Below are 23,009 nucleotides of genomic sequence, written 5' to 3' on the forward strand. Positions count from 1 at the left end.
TCTGCAGAGAATATTGCTGCTGTAGCCGAGGATGTCATGGAAGCGCCGTCGACATCGACCAGACGACGTGCCACGCAAATGGGTATCAGTCGACGGTCTTTACAGCGAATTTTGATACAAGATTTGAAGATGTTTCCGTACAAAGTCCAGACGGTGCATCAGCTGTTAGCTGCTGACCGCCAATCGCGTCTAACATACGCTCAAGCCATCCTTAATCACCACCAAGAGGAAGATGATTTTTCATCAAAAATAATCATGAGTGATGAGGCCCATTTCCATCTTAGCGGGTACGTAAATAAGCAAAATTTACGCTTCTGGGGCACTGAAAATCCGCGTGTAACCCACGAAGAGCCATTACACCCGCTCAAAGTCACTGTGTGGTGTGCTGTTTTCGCTGGAGGAGTCATCGGACCTTTTTTCTTCGAAGACGTCGCGGGCCAAACGGTTACTGTGAATGGTGAGCGCTACAGAGCAATGATCAACGAGTTCTTTTTGCCCCAACTTGATGAATTGGGATTGGAAAACATGTGGTTCCAACAGGACGGTGCGACGGCGCACACTGCACGTGCCACAGCCGAGATCCAGCAAGATCGCCTGATTTGACCGCTCCAGACTTCTTTTTGTGGGGCTTTTTGAAGTCGCGGGTTTATGTCAACAAGCCTCAGACTCTTGCAGCTCTTAAAGACAATATCCGTCAAGAATGTGAGGACCTATCAGCGGAAGTTTTGGCCAAAGTGATGGAAAATGCCATAAAAAGGGCTCAAATGGCAATCAACTGTGGCGGCGGCCATTTACATGACATCATATTCTCGACTTGATGTAAAAAAAATTAAAAGACCAAATAAAAATAATCCACAAGAAGAATCAAAGTTTTCATTTTTTTTTTAATTACAGCCAAAAAACATCGCAAGGTGACTTTTGCGCCACCTTGTATAAAAAGCCATATGCGTTTTTTTTTTTTGCAGCATTATTTCAATATTTTCAAATAATCAAAGCAGCACTAATTATACAGATAATTTCATGCAAAACAACTTAAAATTTTCCTAAGAAAATGTACTTTAAATTTAAACAAACAAAAAAATCAGGGTAGTCCTACCATTTAAAAAAATATGTAGTCATATACGCCATTAATTTTTTACAAAATAACACTTAAATAGAATTTTATTGCCTTTGTAAAGACACTTTTCTGACAAACTGTTTGTTTTCAGATTCATAATGCTTATAAGCAAATAAACACGCACCCATGCACACATGTGCACACGCATACATATGTATGTGTGTATATGCCTACGTGTAACTGTTTATTGCAAAAAATAATAATAGCGCAGTTAAGGCTAAATTTTCTTGTTAATTTGAGAAAATTACTTGTAAACTCAATGGGGAAAATGCGGTGTAGCAATGCGACTAAATGAGGAAATCGAGTGGTGCAACGGCATGGCAATGTGCGACAAGGACGCCAATAAAGGACAAATAGAGGCTTGCAGTAGAAAGCTGTAGATGCTGTGTTGAGCGCAGCGCCGAGTGGGTGTGTTCAAATCATAGCGCACAGCGAGTGGGGTAGCTAAATGTAGTTGTTGTTTTGGTTTTTGTGTCATAGCTGATGGTGATGGTGGATGATGCCAATGGGGTGATGTTCGTTCCGATGCTGCTGACAACTGGGGTGGCGTTGTGGCTCATAACGCTTTTGGGAGCGGGGAGTAAACGCTTTGATGCTACAATTTGCATTGCAATTTACTCGTAAAAGCACATAAGCGCAGCAAAATAACTACAACAACAAGAAAGACTGCAAATCTAGCTGGTAAAGGGAAGGGTAGTTACTTGGTTCCGTTGTTGCTGTTGTTATTGCCAGGATGATTGTTGGCTGCTGCTGCTCCTGCTCTTGCTCCTGTGCCTGCAATGGCAGTCAATGCAGTCATCTTAGCAACTTAGAGTGATTTACGGTTGTTGTGCGGTGATTGAGCCAACAAATCGCGCTCAACTGTCGACGGAAGCAGAACGCGCGCATTTCGTAGTCCTGCCAAAGAATTTGTCACAACGCGGCTCTTCAGCGTTAAGCGCTCAGTGTCAATTGAATTAAAAATAATAATTTCGCAAAACTACTTATTTCACAATAATTTGTTGGACAATTAAAATACATACATATATAAGACCTATAAAAAATAAATAAAAATAATCGTCGGGAAACACAACAATTAAAAATGTCCATACAAGTTAGTGAACGCAACGCAAAATCGCCGCAGTCACTAATGGCCACCGCAAGTGGTAATAGTCTTGCCGTGGTCCAGAGCAATGGTGTGGACGCCAGCAAGCAGCAAATCGCTACAATTGTCACGGCAAAGACGCCATTCTCCATTGAACATATTTTGTGCCAAAATTTGAACAACAACAACAACAGTAATACTAGTGGCAATAGCACCAACAGCAATAATAATAGTAATAATAATAATAGTAATAATGTTGGCGTCAAAGTGAAAGCCGCCATCGGAAAATTTGCCAAAAATAATTGTGATAATGAAAAGTTGAAATGTGCATCGCAACAGCAGCAGCCGTCGCAGCAACAACAACAGCAGCATCCAAAGCATTCGCCCTTAAGCCCATTAGATGAGCATGAGGAGTATATGCGGCTTGTGGCACAGCAGCGGTAATTTTCGAAATCACACTTAATATCATGACGAAATTTTTTTAAAGAAAAAAAAAATATTTAAAATCTTAATATTAGTTTGGGGAAAATATTGCAGCTTAAAATTTTTTTATGGTCGATCTTTCGCTCCTGGGCGATGCTACGACTACTGATATCCGTGCAACTTGGATTATTTCTGTAATTATATTGGCATTCCAGAATATTTTTTTAGTGTGAAAGGTCACCTTGACAACGAGCCTAAACTTTAAATTGTTTAATCGATACTTTACGAAAGATCGGATACTACAACCATCTGCCTATAAAATAATAATTCCCAATTTTCAAAATTTTCTTACATCAACAGAAGAAAGTATTTTATTTTAGCCGCTAGTGCCTCAACTTAAATTATTTCAAGTTCAGAGTCTATAATTTTTCTCGACAATTTTGGCAAGAGCAACAAACTCTATGAAACAATAAAAAAAAAATGGCAAAAACAGCTTTACCATTATAAAGAACTTCTACGGGGTTTCCAAACAAATTCTTTAGGACTGAGAATTGAAAGCTTCTGTAAAATATTTTTTAAACTTGTTAATCAGCTCTGCTTCTGTGTGCTGTTTATGAAATCGTTTTTCACAATTGTTTCATGAAATTTTATCGAAATGCATGGCTGAACATGGGGGGCTGCCGTAGACGAATGGGTTGGTGCGTGACTACCATTCGGAATTCACAGAGAGAACGTAGGTTCGAATCTCGGTAAAACACCAGAATTAAGAAAAAGATTTTTCTAATAGCGGTCGCTCTTGGCAGGCAATGCCAAACCTCCGAGTGTATTTCTGCCATGAAAAAGCTCCTCATAAAAATATCTGCCGTTCGGAGTCGGCTTGAAGCTGTAGGTCCCTCCATTTGTGGAACAACATCAAGACGCACACCACAAATAGGAGGAGAAGCTCGACCAAAGACTCAAAAAGGGTATAAGCGCCAATTATATATATACTCGGCACTCGAAGTGTGTAACCAATTAAAAAGGATACACATTTAGTTTGGAAAATTACTTTTATTCAATTCAAAGTAAATAATGTGTGAAAATAATACAAAATTAAGAACCACTTTACTTTTGCTTGTTATGACCACCTTTGGCCTCGAGACGGTACAGAAACGAATCGCAAGCTAGTGATTTTTTTAGTTCGAACCTTGCTCTCCAAAACAGCTCTAAGAGAATAATCCATCGGATTCACGCCTGATAAATTTCAGAGCCATTCTATGGACATTATGAAGTTCGGAACGTTGTTTTTTAGCCATTCTTGATTCACTCGAGCTTTGTGAGACGGTGCCGAGTCCTGTTGAAACATCCATGGTCTGGCAGCAAAATGTTTGTCTGCCCATGGCTTCAAAGCAACCTCCAGAATATTTCCCGATAATATTTCACATTTACCTTCATGCCAGGCTCGATGAAAACGATTGGAGATCGCCCATCTGCGGTTAGAGCGTCTCAAACCATTACCTGTGGCGAGTGCTGCCTACTGGTGACCAATCCATGACTCAAATTCTCGTATGAACAGTCGGTCAAATAAACCCTATCCCAATAAACGCTAGCAATTCGTAAACTCCCAGCTCAATTCGAAAAAATTTCTCGTCAGAAAACACCACGGCCACGCGAAACAACTCCTTCGCTCTCACAAGTCTGACTTGTTGGTGCTTTAGAGTGAGACCATGCGCCCTCTGGGTCTTGTAAGGCTTGACTTTGAGATCATTTTTCAGTATACGACGGAAGCTACGGTCAGATATTTTCAGTTCTTATGCCATTTGATTAGCACTTCATCGGGGATTTTGTTTAAGTCGCTTCTTCATTTTTTGAACCATTTGACGTAACGTTGCAATCTTTCGATTACCACCTCCATGACGTTTCGTGATGCTAAAAGTATCATTGTAACGAATAACGGTGCGCTAAACAAAATTTTTATTAACTTTAAAGTGCTCGAGCTTACAAACAATCACTGGTTGTGATTTTCCATCCCAATATAATGCAATCGCACTGTTACGTTTGAAATCCATTACTGATTCTCTTTTTTCGCGTTTACTCTCTGGACTCATTAGCCAACTAACAGACAGCCGATGCCCGTGCATCAGCTGCGCGAGTGGTCTGAAGTTGGTTACACTTCGAGTGCCGGGCCCTGTATAAATATATGGCTTGGCATGCAAGTCTGACAAGTCATACTTTCTCTAGATTATTATGAACCAAAAACAAACTGGGACACTTGTTTGTTCTGACTTCAATCCTCTGTAACTTGAGAAAGGTTCAATCAATTTTCAAACAACAAAAGCCAATATAAAGTATTCAATTCAGTATTTTATTATAAAAGGAGAAAGTAATATATTATGAATTTATCTGGAAGTTTTCCAGTAAATAAAATAATAGTTTAATTTTACAACTCAAACATAAAGTGGGACAGTAATGAAAATATCGAAATGCTTGTAGACGTCGTTGCATAGAGTTTTGATGACATCTATTGGAATATTTTTCTACCACTAATCTGCCGTTTGTGCAATTATCTTTCAATATGAGCCCACAAATGCTGAATGAGACTGAGATCTAGGCTCTGAGGAGGATGGGGCAATACTTTTTTTACAATGTAAAGCAATCAGCCCTTACAATCGGCAAAGAATGCTTTGGGTCGTTGTCGTCACCATGTTTCACAGTACCGACCACATTAGACGAATTGATCGCTGTACCTTACCTTTTCCAGACAAAACGGCGGAAATGAGTTTAATTTCAGCTCGTCGATGAAAATAACGTTGCTCCAAAATTCATTCGGATTGCTAATGTATTCTTTAGTATAGTTCAACCTTTTTAGTCACATGAATCCTTGAAAGAAGGTGATTTTTTCGAGTGTACGATTTGCATTCGTTAATGTGCAGAAAATTTCTGAAAGTTTGTGGGTGTACGCCCACAAATGATTTGGCAAAATTAACTGCCGAAATGTTCGGGTTCTCGTTTATGAAATGTATAATTCTTCTCTTGGTCACATTTGAGTTGATTTTAGGGACTCTTACAGTACCACTTTTTCTTGTATTCTTTCAATATATTAAATTCTGTCGACTTGGGGTTTCTAAAATTTACGGGATTGGACGCACAATTTTCCTTCCGAAATGCAGAAATAAAACTAACTTCTGCAGTTCAGTTATAAAAGAAAAATAACGGAATACAGTTAGGTAACTTAAATATGCTAGGGTGTCCCATTTTTTGTTTGACCTTGAAAAATAATACTATTGCGGTTATTTAAGTAATAACGTAAACGGAGTTCCCGTTACCATTAAAACAACGATTGTGCATATTGAAATTAAATTTTTTGAATATGGGCACCCCAGTTTTTTTTTTGGTTCACTGTATGCTCGTATATGTACGAGGGCTGCCTTTTATATGTCGGGATTTGGCAACCCTGGTGTTGCAATCTGGCAACTGACAGCTGTATCGCAAAGTTTGACATTTTTTGGCTTTTACGTACTCAGAACGTTTGAAATACCAGCGCCATTTGTGTTGTTTACAGTAACTTAAAAGATTCATCTCGGTCCAAAAATGGAATTAAATCGTGAACATTTTCGTGCGATTATTTTTTACAACTTTCGACCTAGATTAACTCAGCAACATTGCATGGATGAACTTAATTCATTTTTTGGCTATGAAGCTCCATCAAGGACCAGTGTTTCTCGAGAAATTGCTCAAAAAAAGGCTCGTGTCGATTGGTCGAAGGAAATGCTCAAAAAATACGATCGCGGGGCTTCGAAACACGTCTATGACATCGTGACAGGTGATGAATAATGGATTTACGCGTATGAGCTCGAAAGTAAACAGCAGTCGACTGTATGGGTGTTTCAAGATGAGCCAAATCCAACAAAAGTTGTTCACGCACGAACTTATAAGCAAATGGTCGCCTGTTTTTTTTCGGAAAAACTGGACATGTCGCAATCGTACCACTTGAACAACGCAGAACAGTAAATTCTGAGTGGTACACAACCATTTGTTTGCCAGTTGTCTTCCAAGAAATTAGGAAAACCAATCGCCAAAGACAGATCACTCTTCACCAGAACAATGCGAGCTCTCACACATCGGCTCAAACAACGGCATTTTTGAGCACCCAAAACATCGAATTAATGGGTCATCCGCCGTATAGTCCTGACTTGGCACCAAATGACTTCTTTTTATTCCCGTACGTAAAAAATAAAGTGAGAGGTCAACGTTTTCGACACCTGAAGAAGCGGTTGCGGCATTCAGAATACATGTTTTGGAGGTACCTCATTCAGAGTGGCAAAAGTGCTTCGACAATTGGTTCAAACGCATGCAAAAGTGTATAGATCTTCATGGAGAATATTTTGAAAAACAATAAAGTGATTTTCGATGATTAAAATTTGTTTTTGTTCTCTCATCCCGCCATATACCTTCTACTCAAATATGAACGAGACGGTATCCATAAAACGGTCCGCGGATGACATATGGCAAAAATAAATTTTTTGTTTTTTGGTAGGACTGTTATAAGCTTACATGGCAAATTTCAGCGTGATATATCACATAGTTTGTTTTCTGTGCTACTGTAAACAAGTCAAGTTCAAGTGTGTTCTTCGAATTCTCTTTTATGACTTCAATTGTCTCAAACGATATTAACATTATTTTTGTTCAAATATTCGCGAACAAGACGTGATGTGTGAGCTGGTGCATTATCGTGATGCAAGAACCATGGCTTGTTGTCCCACAATTCCTTCCTTTTAAGACGAATGTTCTCGCGCAAACGCTTTAAAACGTCTAAATAATATTCAGCGTTAACCGATCGGCCTTGCGGAAGGAACTCCGAGTGCACCACACCTTCGTAATCGAAAAAAACAGTCAGCATAACCTTAATTTTTGAGCGACTTTGGCGTGGTTTTTTGGGTTGATGTACGGCCCTCTTTGGACGATTTGTACCACTGGAAAACACGTGCACGCGATAGAGCAGAGTCCCCATAGGTTATCTGCAACATTTTTTTTAATAAACTGCTTGCAAGTGTTACATGCCAGTGCGTTCTTTTTCAAAAAGAATCTGCTGAGTATGAGTAGTACCCCCCTGTAAGATCACCTGGGAACAACGCCAACAATTTTCAGTACCCAAGAGTAGCCTTAGGTTTTAGACCCATACTGGGACATCTCTCTCAAAACAAAACAAAAATATGGCGGTGCGAGGGCTAAGGCAAGAGATTTCAAGTGACGATCAGAGTTTCATTCATGCTTATCATGCTACTCTTCACACCTTCGAGCGTAAATTAAGATTCACTGTCATGCTCAAGGCAATCAAGTTCTACAGGGGGAATCTTAGCCTACGGCTTTGTTTATTTTCAAAATTATGTCGGGAAGGAAGTGACTGAAAATGCTCGCTTCGATGAAGGCTATTAAAATTAGATGAAAAGTTGCTCATCGTCATGAAAGAAAAATTATATTCAAGCTGATACTGCTATTATTTGACAGTTAGAACTAAGGTAACAGTGAAAGTAAATAGCGGCCGCCGTAACTGAATGGGTTGGTGCGTGACCCCCATTCCAGAGTGCGTAGGTCCGAATTTCCGTGCATGAACATTAAATATTAGGAACAGTTTTTTTCTAACAGTGGTCGCCCCGCGGCAGGCATTGGCAAATCTCCGCATGTATTTCTGCTCTTCATAAAAATCATTGGCCATTCGGAGTCGGCTTAAAAGTGTAGGTCCCTGCATTTGTGGAACAACGTCAAGACGCACACCACAAATGGGATGAGAAGTGTACGCGACAATTATTCTTTTTTTTATTTTAAAGACCAGTAGTTGTGGGTGTTGTTTATATATAAGGTTGTCAAAAAAGTCCTGCGGTATTTTTATTGAATTTTCAATTGTTCATAAAATTGGCTATAATAATGCGATTTAAGTCAAATATGCGCCGTTTTGTTCGATGACGAGTTCCCAAGGAGATGCCAACTTCATAATGCCCCTCTTATAGAAGCTCGCTTCCCTATTGTCAAAAAACTCGAAGAGCCAATTTTCACAGGACTCTCTTGTGGACAACTTCCGACTACCAAGCTCGTTCGCCATGGACAGAAATAGGTGGTAATCACTTGGTGCGAGATCAGGACTATACGGTGGATGCAAAAGAACCTCCCATCCGAGCTCCCGGAGCTTCTGGCGCGTCACCAAAGATGTGTGTGGCCTGGCGTTGTCCTGATGGAAGACAATTCGGCCTCTGTTGATCAAAGATGGCCTCTTCTGCATGAGTGCTGCATTCAAGCGGTCGTTGGCAGTACAGGTCCGAATTGAGCGTTTGGTCATAGGGGAGCAGCTCATAGTGGATGATTCCTTGCCAATCCCACCAAACACACAGAAGAACCTTCTTGGCCGTCAATCCAGGCTTGGCCACCGTCTGGGCAGCTTCACCGCTTTTCGACCACGACCGTTTGCGCTTCACGTTGTCGTAAGTGACCATCGTGACCAAGTCGTGTGGCACCCATACATCGAGCTTCTTTTTGAATCCAAGCTTCTTCAAATGGTTTATAACGGTTTGATGACTCATGCCCAGCTCTTGGCCGATGCTACGGCTGCTACTATGCCGGTCTCTTTCGATCAATTCAGTGATTTTATCGCAATTTTCGACGACAGGCCTTCCGGACCGTGGCGCATCTTCGATCACCTCTGCACCAGAACGGAAACGTTGAAACCATCGTTGTGCGGTGGAAATGGAAACTGTATCGGGTCCATAAACTGCACAAATTTTATTGGCAGCATGAGATGCATTTTTGCCTTTATCGTAGTAGTACTGTAAAATATGCCGTATTTTCTCTTTATTTTGCTCCATGTTTGCGACGCTATAACTCACGAACGACTAAAAGCAAACAACAATTAATCAAACACGTGTTAGCACGTGAAAAGAGCTTTCCAAAAAGCTCTAGCGTGAACCGATGCGACGAATACAACTAGAACTACGCGCTTGCAAAGACAAGCTTGCGGAAATACCGCAAGACTTTTTGGCCAACCTTATACTTAGTCCCACCCGCTGCAATGTTTTCCAAGCGGAGGCAGCGCAATTAAGGAAGTGGTGGATTGGTTGCTTACTTCTGTTTCTAGTTGTTTGTGCGTTCGAAATTAGTGGGGAATGACTGACTTCCCTCTCGACTGCATTCGAATACTTCAATATTAGGCTCATGCTTTCTGGAGAATTTGAGGTCTACTCCTGTAAGCATGGGCCTCGCGCCAACTCAGCGAGCGCTGGGCTAATGCGGAAACATGCAAGGTCACGAGATCTTTCCAGTCCCGTGTAGATCAAAGACGCTCGAGGGAATTTCTGAGGCTAACAAAGCAGCAGCTCTCGAATTGGGTGCGAATTCTTACTGGACATTGTCTGTTAGGGGTCCATGCGGGATCCTTAGGATTGACTCAAGTCCTTTCTGTAGAAGCTGTCTGGAGGATGAGGAGGAATCATCTCAGCCCCTTCTTCTCAGCTGCCCTGCTCTCATCGGGCAAAGATTTAGACATCTGGGATCTTACTGTTGCTTGCTGTACCAGCGGATATTGCGGGTGTAAATACCATACACCTGGTGAAGTTCAACAACAGCTTGAAACGGTTAATACAAACGTATATTGCCACCGTTGGTCGTCAGCCTCTTATCCAAAGCCCCTTCTTCCTGTTCTTCCACCTGTCTCGTTTCTTCCCTTTCGATGCTTTGCTCGAAAAAGTTAGGTTCGTCGTGGAAATGCAAACAAACTTGTGCACAAACACAGCATAATTTCTGCTCTTGATAACATAGTGAAAAAAAACTTAAGTGACTAAAGAATTGCTTCTATTGCTCCACCAACACCTAATTTAATTCCAATAGTGGTAGAATACAAGATTGCGCCTTCGCAAGGGCCGCCAGCAAGTGGAAGCTTGGAAACGTAAGAAATTATATACTCGTACATGCATACATACCCATAATTTCTCAGTGACACAGTTTAGTTTTAGGGGGAGGCGCAGCTCAGAAGAGTACTTTTTGATTATTACCTTAGACATTAAAAACTTGTTCAATTTCGCAAAATGGGAACAAAATTGCCGAAGCTCTCCGTGGTTTGGAAGTTTCAACATACTTAAGAAAAATTATTATATAAGAAGCTACTTGGAGGATAGAGTACTGATATGATACGAAGGAAGCGTAAAAGAGTATGAAGTATCTGGAGGGGTGCCACAAGATTCTGCCCGAGGCTCGCTGAGCTGAAACAGTATAACAAAATGTTTTCAAAATAAACCATAAGTTCGAGTAATTAGAAGTTTTTACCGCACCACAAGTAGAAAAACATAATTATCGTAAGATTTATTTTGCTGTTTTTAATTCTAATTTTTCACAATTACCGTCAGTGATATTTTGCTTGTGGACTAATTGAGAATTCTGGCAAAAGAGTCCACTAGCGTGGACGAAGTAAGGGGTGGGTTGTATTTTAAAAACATTTTTCTTTATAAAAGGAAAGCATTTTTTTATAAGATGCTCGTATCATCGTCATTCAAGTATGAGATTATTTCGGTTGCTATAAGTCCGCCATGGGAGTATACGAGTATTTTGATTTTCATCTAAAAAGAGGAAGTTAATCATACAAATTTCCATAGTCCAAGATAACTTTCCGATATAGATATATATTTTCTTTTTCGTATGAAAAGCTTATTTCTGATAAGGATTTTCTTTATGTGAATAAAATCCAGCCATGTTATTAAATTATCTGATATCTTCGAATAAATTAAATTAGGCAATTTAAATTTATTTTATCTAAATACTTACGAAAAAAGGTGTAAATAAAAACTTTAACTGTCTTTGTGGGGAAAAGTTCATGAATAGGGGTGAAATTAACCGCAGTGTGTCGTTTACGTCAAAAAAAAGGTGTTTCTACTGAAGGTTAAAGATAATGTTTCACTGAAAATTTAGTGATATTGAAAAAAATTAATTATCACTAAAGGTTTAGTAACAATGCTATTTTTTTTACCACCCCCAAAAATGGTAGTGTTTGTTAATTTTTTTCACTTCTTCTTTAACTTGATACTGGAAAAGATCGTGCGATCCGCAGAACTTAATCACTCAGCTATAATTTTTCCTAAGGGCGTACAATTGTTGGCGTATGCCGATGATATTGAAAGCATCAGTCTTAACAACTGCGCTGAGAGTTCTGCCTTTTCCCAACTGGATAAAGAAGCAAAGCGAATGGTGGTGAACGAGGCGAAACGAAGTACCTTCTGTCATCAAACAAACAGTCGGCGCACTCGCGCATCGCCTGTCCTAACGTATAGCGCAGAAACTTGGACGATGACAACACCTGATGAAGCGTCCCTTGGAGTGTTTGAGAAAAAGATTCTGCTGAAGATTTTTAGACCTTTGCACGTCGGTGACGGCAAGTATCGCGGGGAATGGAACAATGAACTGTATGAGTTTTACAACGACATAGACATAGTGCAGCGAATAAAGATCCAGCAGCCACGTTGGCTGGTGGTAACAGAGCTAGTGGTAGCAGAGAAAGAGGAAAACATCCTCTGCGTTGGAAAGATTAGGTGGAGAAAAATTTAGCTTCACTTGCCGGTTCCAACTGGCGCCGGTCAGCAGTAAGAGAGGACTGGTGCGAGAAAGAAAGGACTGGTGAGCTTTGTTAAACTCGGCCAAAATCGCTTAAGCGATTATCGCGCCAACCAAGAAGTAGAAGATTTTTTTTTTTTCACTATCACTAAATTTTCAGTGATAATGGATTTTGCTTGATTTAAATAAAAATAAATAATTGGCGCGTACACTTCTGTTAGGTGTTTGGCCGAGCTCCTCCTCCTATTTGTGGTGTGCGTCTTGATGTTGTTCCACAAATGGAGGGACCTACAGTTTCAAGCCGACTCCGAACGGCAGATATTTTTATGAGGAGCTTTTTCATGGCAGAAATACACTCGGAGGTTTGCCATTACCTGCCGAGGGGCGACCGCTATTAGAAAAATGTTTTTTTTTTTATTAATCTTGCCTTCACCGAGATTCGAACCAACGACCTCTCTGTGAATTCCGAATGGTAATCACGCACCAAACCATTCGGCTACGGCGGCCGCCTTTGCTTGATTTAACTACCAATAAATATACAATGGAAGTGAAATTTATGGGTAGTAAAAATAAATTATAAAAATATACAACAATTTAAATATTTACTTACTTGTCTCCACATGCAAAATATTTACATCCATATGTGAGTAAGCCACTAAGAAGGATAGGAGGTGCTGATTTAGCCATGTCTGTCTGTTCGCCTGTGCGCACGAATACTCGTGCATAAACTAATATATTTCGATGAAACTTGGTACTCATATTACTATTTACCCAAGAGAGCTTGGTAATGAAAATGGGCGACATCGGTCGATAACCACACTCACCTCAAATTTAATGGTAATTTTGAAAAATATATCTGCTATAAATAATGCAAAATTACTTAAATTTCACCCAAACTTAGTACAACGTATTATCGGAAATGTTTTTGCTGCTACAACAACAACAGCATATTATTATTCTGATTGGGAACACTTTTTATATATTGAGACTAAATTTCCGCCCGCCTATCTGATGTTATTGTAAAAGCTATTACTATAGTTGCCTATGAATTTGTTTGATTCCAAAAATTAACAACCAGCCGAAATTAAATTTTACTAAAATATGAGCGGGCATATAAAGTTTAGTTTGGACCCAGTTTAGTTTCCTTTCATCATTGATAATATTAAAATATTTCTGTAAAATTACAATTTATTCAAAATGATCGCCTTTTGCTTTAATGCCAACTCTTATTATAAATATTTTTTATCCGTATAAAGAATATTTTTATAATTGTTCCATGAGCCAGTTGCCTCGATTATTTGCAAGTAAAATCCAAGCTGTTTCCAGAGAAATATCTGGTCGTATTAATTCAACAACGCTCGGTAATATGTTGGCCAGGTGGTTAAAACAACTCAGACCGGACAACTTTAAAATGGGATGCCTTACCTAGCTCAATACTTAGTCCAAATATTGCTCATTACGTCTTCTATTTGTTACGTTCGATGGCGTCAACTTGGTTGAGGCGCACAGCTGTAACACTGAAATGCCAGAAATTGTGTTGGTTCGCGTATCGCCGCAAACAGGAGGAATTATTTCAACATTGAATCTGTCGAATTTGTTTGCTGAATTCTGAAAATGGGCGGCCGCCGTAACCGAGCGTGTTTGTGCGTAAATACCATTATAAAGTGCAGATGTACGAAATTGTAGCTATTGTTAGAACTTTTTTTCTAATAGACGTGGCGTAAAACTGAAGATCCATCCATTTGTAGAAAACATCAAGGCGCACACTACTAATAGGAGGAAGAGCTCGACCGAACACCCAAAAAAGGTGCAGTCAGGGTGCAAAATGTAGGTCACTGACGATAAGCTAGTCAGTATTAAAAATCTTGAGTTAGAGTGGCCAGATTGTGATTATATTTTGCTTGACACAAAAGATTGAAGTTAAGTTCTTGTTACCAGTAGTAGCTATCATACATTGAATACCTCCTTGACTTAGAAGTAGACTCACCGAAGTGCCATTTGCTCAGCAATCTGTTGAATCTTGTTGCCCGGATACTTTATGGAAAACGTATTACAATTGGCAGGAAACATGATGGAAAGAATAATAAGATGGCGCCTATCGTTCGCGCTCAGCGAATTTGACAATGAGTTACGTGGTTTTAGCAGCAGTATGGCCATTTTCGTAACTTGATTTAGCATTTTTTTTTTGTTATTTAGTCTCGGAGTTTTAGTTCTTTCTTCATGAAATTTTTCTAGCTAATTTCTAATTCTAGCTGTTCTTATTAAAATGTAATGTTTATAATTTTGTAAAATATGAATTTTTTAAAAATTAGTTCAATAATTTACTCAGTTTTATTTAGCGTTACTTTTTTTAACATCTGGTAGCATTGTCGCGATTGCAGTTGTTGTTGGTGTTCTTCTGCTTTCAGCAGTCAAATCTCTCTCTCACTACTGCAGTGTTGCCTAGCTTTGGATATAAACACTAAAATGCCCACTTAAAGAAAATAAAATACCAAATTTTTATTGAATTACTTAAAGAACTTTGTATGCGTGACAAATTGTCTTTAGAATGTGCGTTTTTCTTTTAATAAATGTGTTATGCTTATGTACAATTTAATTTATAAGTTTTTTTTGTTAAGCGAGACCATTTGAGGTTATGTAACTATATAAGGTACTCTTTTTGTAAAAATGTCAGTATAGTTTCTTTAGTATTTTCTGGTATTTTGTGGCTTATTTAAAAAAAAAAAAAAGATTACACCTCTATGGTTTTAATCCGCATTCAGTAAATTCAAACGTCTTTTAAAATGTGTAGAAAGGTTTTCAATCTTAAGAATCTTTTCAATCTCATTTAATATTTTTGCATAACCTTAAATGGAGCCAAAAATTAAATTTGCACTTTCAAAATATCAAATTTTATAAGAACCAACTAATTTTCATTAGCACTAAAATCTTCTCAGAGTGGTCTTTTTAACCTTCTTTTGTATAATAATACAGTTTTTTTTTAACTTAAAGTTTCGGTAGCTTTAAATTAAAAAAAAGAAACAAACACGAAACTTCAAAATTTTCGCATTTTGAGTATAAAAAAGCACTAAATTTATTGCGAAGAGCAAATGGTTGACAATACTGCACAACTCGGAAAAACGTGACGTCACGCACTCTCTGATGGGCGCAAACTTCTTTCCATCATTCTTGGGCAGGAAGAGTATTAATACACTTAGAGAGTGATATGTCTGTCGTTGGCTATGGATATAAAAAACTATTTCTTAAGCGAATTGAATCCAATTGAATCCATCCGAAACTGAATCCAAAATAGCGCGCCAGCTATTTCTGTTCTGCGCTCGCTGGTGCCGGTTAGAAATCCCGAGCGCTGACAGGTCATGTAGCATGTTGTCCTTCCAACGAAGATGTGGCCTTCCCCTTCCTGGCCTTCTTCTTTGGGGTGTCATGTCGTAGACTAGCCTTGCTGGAGCGCCGCTCTTTACACAGCTCATACAGCTCGCTGTTCCACCCATCACAATACTTCCCCCAAAAGTGGTGGCGACCAAAGATCTTACGGAGAAATTATTTCTCGAAAGCTTACAAAACTTTCTTATCTGCTATTGGTATGTTCCATCTGTACATGTAGAACTCAAGAGCCACATAGTGGTGAATAGCCGCATGTGGCTTGCGAACCGCAGGTTGCCGATCCCTGTGCTAGGTGAATGAAATAATAAGAAAATAGCGCTTTAAAAACACCTACGAATATTTTCGGTACCTCTTTTTCTACATAGTTTTTGACATTTTGGCAGGCTGGGCCACCAACGACCGCTAGTAAACTATTTAATTAGTAAAAATATAAAATTGAGTTTTATGTATAGTAATTTCCATTTTCACTCTTCTTCAACAGCTTCAAGCCAACCGAACGTCCTAATTTCTCTTCCGCTTTAACCGCACCCTCTTCGATCTCATCATCTTCGTCCGCTTCACTGCCATCGCCAACGCTCCTGCATGCAGCAGCCACACACGCACATGCAAGCAATAACAACAACGGAGCAACACTGGTTTCGACACATCAAATCACTTCACCCACAACAGCCAGCAGCTATTTGACACAATCCGCACAACAAGTGACAGTACCACCGCCACCACTACCACCACCTGCACCACAACATCCGCATCCAGCGTCGGTGTTGTATCCAAGTGCGGCATACAGTGACCATGGCTTCTTACAAATGACGCTGGGCTACTTGTCGCCCTCCTCGGGTGCCTACAAATCAGTGGACCCTTATTTTCTGTCGCAGGGTAAGTTTTCAACCATAGGAATAATGTAATTAACACCACATGCATAATGTGTGAGTGTATGTGTGTATGTGAATTCGATAAAAATAAACTTAAATACAAATTAAAAACACCAAACTTTTCCGATTCAATTAGACAACTAAACCCTAAATTTGAATTAGACATTATTTCATAAAAATATTTGTATTTTTTCAGCAAGCCTCTTTGGTGGTGGGCACCTTTTTGGTGGCGCCGGCTGTGTGCCCGAATTGGCTTTGGGCTTGGGTATGGGTGTGAATGCATTGCGGCATTGCCGACGGCGTAAAGCGCGTACTGTCTTTAGCGATCCACAACTGTCGGGGCTGGAGAAACGTTTCGAGGCACAAAGGTATCTATCCACACCAGAACGTGTCGAGCTGGCTACCGCATTGGGTTTAAGTGAGACACAGGTGAAGACGTGGTTTCAGAATCGGCGAATGAAGCATAAGAAACAGATGAGACGACGGGACCACACAAATGGTGAGCTTTCCTTTTTATTTTATTATAATATAAGTCTGGTAAAATTAACCAGTTTCAATTCTTTTTTTTCTTTTTTGATTTTTTTTTTTCATAAATATTTACAAATGACTAATAAGCAACTTAAATAATGACAACTTTATACAATTTTCAATCTACATAACATTTATGGAGTATTTTTATGAAGGTATGACATGGCTAGGTTTAGTTTTTCATATTAAAAAAAAAATAGTAATTTTTATTTCAAAAGTTTCGCTGTTTTTTTATTGCAATAAAGAAACGATTTTTATAGGCTGAAATAGTCCATAAATGGTCATAACGTAACGTTGATAGGTTAGGTTAAGTAAGGTGAGACACTCTGGCCTACTACAGACCCACTATGATATCCCTAAAGTTACTCTTTTCACCTAAACCTGCAGATCGTAACGTTGTAACGTTGATGCTTTGATTCAATTTTCAATAACTCTTTGGCATCAATAGAACCGAATCTTATTTTTCATTTCAAGAAGTCGATCGTTTGATGCAAGATTATCATAACCCAAAAAAATTCGCCAGAATGAGTTCCAACCCTTCGATATCTAACTTATAGGTGAGAATGTTTCCTTACTTTTGCTTAGGGAGGTATATATTTATATATATTAGGGCGGGTCGATTTAAAAATCGTTCATTGCTCTGTGAAAATCGTATTCTAGGGATCAAAATAAGAACGAAAAATCCCACTTTGACCCATTTAGAGTGCTCCAATCGAGTCCAAATGTATGACCGGCCCCCACTAACTTTGGACGGCCGATCCACCCATGCCAGTGGCACACCCCCTGGAACTCCCCTGGGGGGTTCCCCATACAATCATTTCAAAATATCACCATTTTTGGCCTTTACATGAGAAAAGAAACTAAAAAGTTCGACCCAAATTGGGGGACATCAGAATTCGTTTTAGAGGTATGGTTCCTTCGGCAAAGTTTCTTATTTTGATCCCTAGAATATGATTTTCATAGATCAATAGGCGATTTTTTTGCCTCCCCACAAATTGACCCGGCCTAATATATATGGTTTCTAGGAAAAACCAAGAGCCTCCTCAATTGAGGTAGTAAACTGTAAACTCCGAAGCCGTTTTTTCATTATTGACGAAATTACTGATTTTATGAGCTATTACTTTCATCGGCCAAACGAGCGAATTCTTCTTAAGCAGATTTCGGAAATCCAGTGATGTTAAATCGCATATTCATGCCTTACCGCAAGAGAACGGCATCTCTACAAAACTCTGGCTACGGTACTTCATTTCAACGCGAACGTGCGTGAATAAACATCGTCGGGACTAAAAATTAATGCTCATCCATGACCATTCATGCCTTTAAAGTTGCACAACTGCCCGGTGAATAAGGCAGCAGATCTCGCACTTAGATGCTGTACTTAGCTAATGAAAAATTTGGAATGAGCCGACGCTTAGTCTTGGTGTTAAACTTATCACCTTAGATGTCGCATCTCTTGGTCAAGGACCCAGCGAAGCTGAAAAAAAACCTGAAGCTGGAATGAAACCTTTTGGTTTGCGTTCGAAAAAGAAATTCGAAGATGGCGACTGGCTGTTGGTTTTTATGCAGAATTTGTTCAATACCAGTGTACCTATGCCTATAAAAAACCGCATCTCATATACAGACCGGCAGTAAAATACTTTAGTAGCGACCCTGTAACCAAGTGTGCCATTGGATAATATGAAATATCCGTTATTTCAGCGGATATTAGAGCTATCAAACTAGTTCACGAGGTATTCAAAGTTCATGTATAGAAGTTCAGATATACAATTAAAATTGAACGCAAAATAAAGTAATAAATTCATTATTTTCATTGCACTATATACTAAAGTTATATATTTTCGCTCACGTAAATCTGATTTAATTTTTTTCAAGAAAAATTAGCGCATGAACCATTTTAGGTTTCAAAGTTGACCGCTGGCTATTTATAATGAAACCCGCCTAGCAGAAAATTCGTTCAGACTTAACTGAAGACGGGGGTATACACGGATAGACATGTCCTTGCCTAAATCTACAGCGGCTGTTATTGGCTTTCCGTCACTTTGAATAAAAATGTAAACAAATAAGAAATAAGGTATTTTATCCAAATCGTGGTGTATATTCTGAAGTTTTTCTACAAGGGAAGGGACCTACAGATGATTTTTATGAGGAGCTTTTTCATAGCAAAAATGCACTCGTAGGCTTGCTATTGCTTGCAAAACCATGCGTTCTGTGCCGATGGGTACTTTGGCAAGCATCTTCCAAGCGGAGGTGTATACCATCTGTCTGTGTGCAGAGTTTAACTTAGATAGAAACTTTCGGAATGAGCGAATTGGCATTCTGAGCGGCACTAAAGACTTTGCCATCCTGTAAGCTTAAGTCATCAGTAGTCCGTAAGTGTATCGAGAAATAGAATTCGTTAAGTAGACACAATCGAATCCGGCTAATTTTTGTCCTAGGACATAGGCTTATAACTAGGAACGAAATAGCGAACGCATTGGCAAGAGACTGCGGCCTCGTCATTAATAGGGCCCGAGCCCTCGCTTGCTATGGGATAACACACTGTTAAGGAGAAGCTTAGAAGTGAAGAGCTAATGCTAAGGGAGGTTAGTTGGCACCAAACTATAGGCTACACCAAGTGAAATCCATACTGGGGCGATGCCACCAAAAGAGGGCATTCATGGGCATTCTCGCAGGCCATTGCAGACTGCGTGGTCATCTGCACATGATCGGGATATGGTCCATTGTCTCCTGTCGTTTCTGTCACCAATCCCACGAGACTCCAATGCAGCTTCTCCTTGAATGCAGCGCTTTAGTACGGAGAAGATTAAGACTTCTCAGCCATTTGCAGCCAGAAGAAAGGCACATACGCTCAGTCTAACCCAGCTCTATTTTAAGTTTAATAAGAGAACTGGGTCTGGATGTGGTACTGTGATGAGTAGAGGACACAAAAGGCCGTGAGGTCGAAGTGCAGACCTCCAATAAATCTAAATCTATTGCTTATCAAGGGGCAACCACTATTAGAAAAAACCTTTTCTATCAATTGGTATTTCGTGTTCACAGTGTACCTGGATTTCGAAGCCGGGCACTACCGATTGAGAGTCACGCACCAACCTATTCGGCCACGGCGTAGTAAATCATAGAATGCCCACTATCGATACGTTCGAAAGCTCTAGCGGATAGCATATACTGATGTACATTTTAATCATCACATGCAATCCGACTTAGAGCTTTACGTTCCGTGCGGTAGATAAAATTACAACTTATAAGGCCACATGTCATAGACGTACATGTCATAGACGTACTCTGTATGTGGTTGGAGGTGTTTCAGCACTTACTTTATCATTAATATTGAGAGATTGAAACGTCTAAAGGATGTCTTTCAAACTCCTGCAACTATCACACCTTTACTTGCACTCCATCGTTTCTTGTAGCATAGTGGCCCTATTATTCTGGTAGTATTCCAAGCAATAAGACATTTTCATTCTGTACTCTCTTTTTTAAGAAAAATTTAATTTCTAATGAGTTTGTAGAAAATGAAAGTAGAACTTTCGTACCTGTAAGCAAGGCTCCCTATTCGCAGGGATTTGTGGCGGTCTGTCATAATTTTCCAGATGTTTGTAACAGACTCAAGAGGCTTCCGAACTGTTTGATTATATGAATGTTTAAGGTATGTAGTTATTATAAGACACTACTCTTAATCGTAGACGTTGAAGAGGTCATTGTAATGCCACAAATTCAATTTGGAAAATACCTCAATGAACTATTCGGCGCACACTTCTTCTTCTTCATCTTCATCTTTATTGTAGTCCCTGGTCCTGTTTTTTCAATGAAAAAAATTACAATATATTATGGTTTCTTTAAATAAAATTTTAATTATTGCATCATTCGCATCGGGATCCAGACGTGCAAAACTCCTGCCAACGCTTTGGTGGTTTTCCATCTGGAAGTCGTGGTGTTTTAAATTGAACTTTAATCACAATCTCTGCCAACCGATCGCCTCCCATTCTCTTTACATGCTGGCTCCATTTTTTTCTTCTCTTGCGGCTTCATTTTACCACGTAAGTGATTTCGCACATCTATCGTAACTCCTCGTTTCGTTAAAGATCGCGCCTTGTGTAGTCAGCTTTGCATTTCGACGGTGGATATTATTCACTCTAGATTGCGGCCAAATGGATTGGTAAGTGACTACTATTCGGAATTCAGAGAGAACGTAGGTTCGAATCACGGTGAAAGATCAAAATAAAGAAAAAAGTTTTTTCCAATAGCGGTCGCCCCTCGGTAGGCAATGACAAACCTCCGAGTGTATTTCTACCATGAAAAAGCTCCTCATAAAAAATATCTCCCGTATTTTTTGACGTTTAAGCGGAAAATTTTCTTTGGTCATTCACTTGAATTTTGGTATACTTGAATAAAAATACGAAAATGTGAATACGATGAAACCGAAGTGTCAATAAGACCCCTTGGTTTCGCTAACCGTGCGTGCATGCCCACCCCTTAGACTTCTCTATAAGTACACTTCCCCCAAGCTCGACACGCATGACTATCCACCCACCCAGGATGACGCTAAATTGGCTCTTAGTCGCGCCCAGACTAGAATTTTTTTTTTTTTCAAAGTTGACAAGATGTAAAAAAATGGCAAAAATAAATTATGTCGTGTTAGATGCCTGAAGTCAATTTGAGAGATTACTTTTCAGTGATGGAAAAAAATCTAAACGGCAACGAGGTAGTTACAGCCAAGCACAGCGCTACTTTAAAACAATTCCTTTTAATAAAGAATCTCCTCCACATTTGCAATATTAACAACAAAAGTATGATGCAATTTGCTCGTGGCAACATAGTTAGGAAAACTCGACAAAGTTTCCTTCTCCATTAACTTCACGCTTTTGGGACTGTATTTGTTGGAAACACTAAATATTTTGCGTAATTTCATTTTTGCAAACTGCACAAAAGTATAAACTTTCCTTACAACTTTGATTAAACTTCATGAAATCCCATTTGCAGAACCAGTTGACTTTTCACGTTCAGATGGCAGCGCGAGTGGCAGCAGCAGTAGTCACAGTGCAAAAAGCTGCAATAATACTTCGATATCATCTCACGCCAATAATACCACCAGCACCAGCGGCAACAACAACAACAATCAGAATAGCAATACGAATAGAAGTAATAATGGAGGGGAAAATACAAATGGCAGTGAAAAAAGTTTCGCTGCGCAGGCTTATGCGCGCGAACAACAACAGCAACAGCAGCACGCCACTCATCAACAACATACACTTCCCCTCCCCCATCCGCACGCACATCAAACACATTTACAATTACGTGGCAGTAACAGCGGGAGCAATGGCGACCATCATCCTTCATTGATGCATGGAAATCTGGCTGTAGCGCCCCATCAACAGCATTTGCAAATGTTGCGCAACATTTCGGGTGGCAATTTGGATAATGCCGTGGGCTTTCTGCAACATGACTACTCCACGGACGATTACTCGGATGTTGATGACGATGAGGAGGATGACGATGAGAGCAGTGATGTTGATATTGTGGGCGATACGAAACTCTATCACTTGACATAGTGCATAAAAAGCTATCATGTGGATGATCATCTGAAATAATCGTTTTTGCGAAAGATATGTGCTTCTGCACAACAATATGTACTTCTAAGGGTACATATATAATAGTATAATGTATTTTAAATAGGGAGATTATAAAACAATTCTCTGAGTTGTGTAAATATGGTAATTGATGTTCCAAGAAACCCATAAATTTTAGAATAAAATGTATGACATACAAATTTAAGCAGCAAGTCGTTTCGTATTTCGTTAAAACATGTGACGAATGCACAGTTAACCATCTCTATAGTAAGTACTTCACCCATAATCTCAAAATATTTTAGGTAAAGGTGATCAATTTAGAGGTATCGGATTTTAATTTGAAATAAAACAACGAAAATTCAAATTGATTGGGCAATTTTTATTATTTTGCTATTTCCTTGCATGAAATTTTTTTTAAGTTAAACCCTTTCCAATACTGACCACAACAATACACCAATTTTGAATGA

The 23,009-nt window shown here is 39.4% G+C and overlaps 1 protein-coding gene across 1 annotated transcript; it reads left to right on the forward strand.

The window, feature by feature from the left end:
• Window positions 1-2,198: 2,198 nt before the first annotated feature.
• On the forward strand, window positions 2,199-22,660 carry LOC129248754 (brain-specific homeobox protein). Its single transcript, XM_054888371.1, has 4 exons — window positions 2,199-2,641; window positions 16,057-16,451; window positions 16,644-16,946; window positions 21,956-22,660. Exons 1-4 carry the CDS (start codon window positions 2,199-2,201, stop codon window positions 22,522-22,524), a joined length of 1,710 nt encoding a protein of 569 aa, XP_054744346.1. The 3' UTR covers window positions 22,525-22,660.
• The last annotated feature ends 349 nt before the right edge of the window (window positions 22,661-23,009 follow it).

Source organism: Anastrepha obliqua, chromosome 5 (assembly GCF_027943255.1).
Source record: "Anastrepha obliqua isolate idAnaObli1 chromosome 5, idAnaObli1_1.0, whole genome shotgun sequence".
In the NCBI taxonomy this organism is placed as follows: Eukaryota; Metazoa; Arthropoda; class Insecta; order Diptera; family Tephritidae; genus Anastrepha; species Anastrepha obliqua.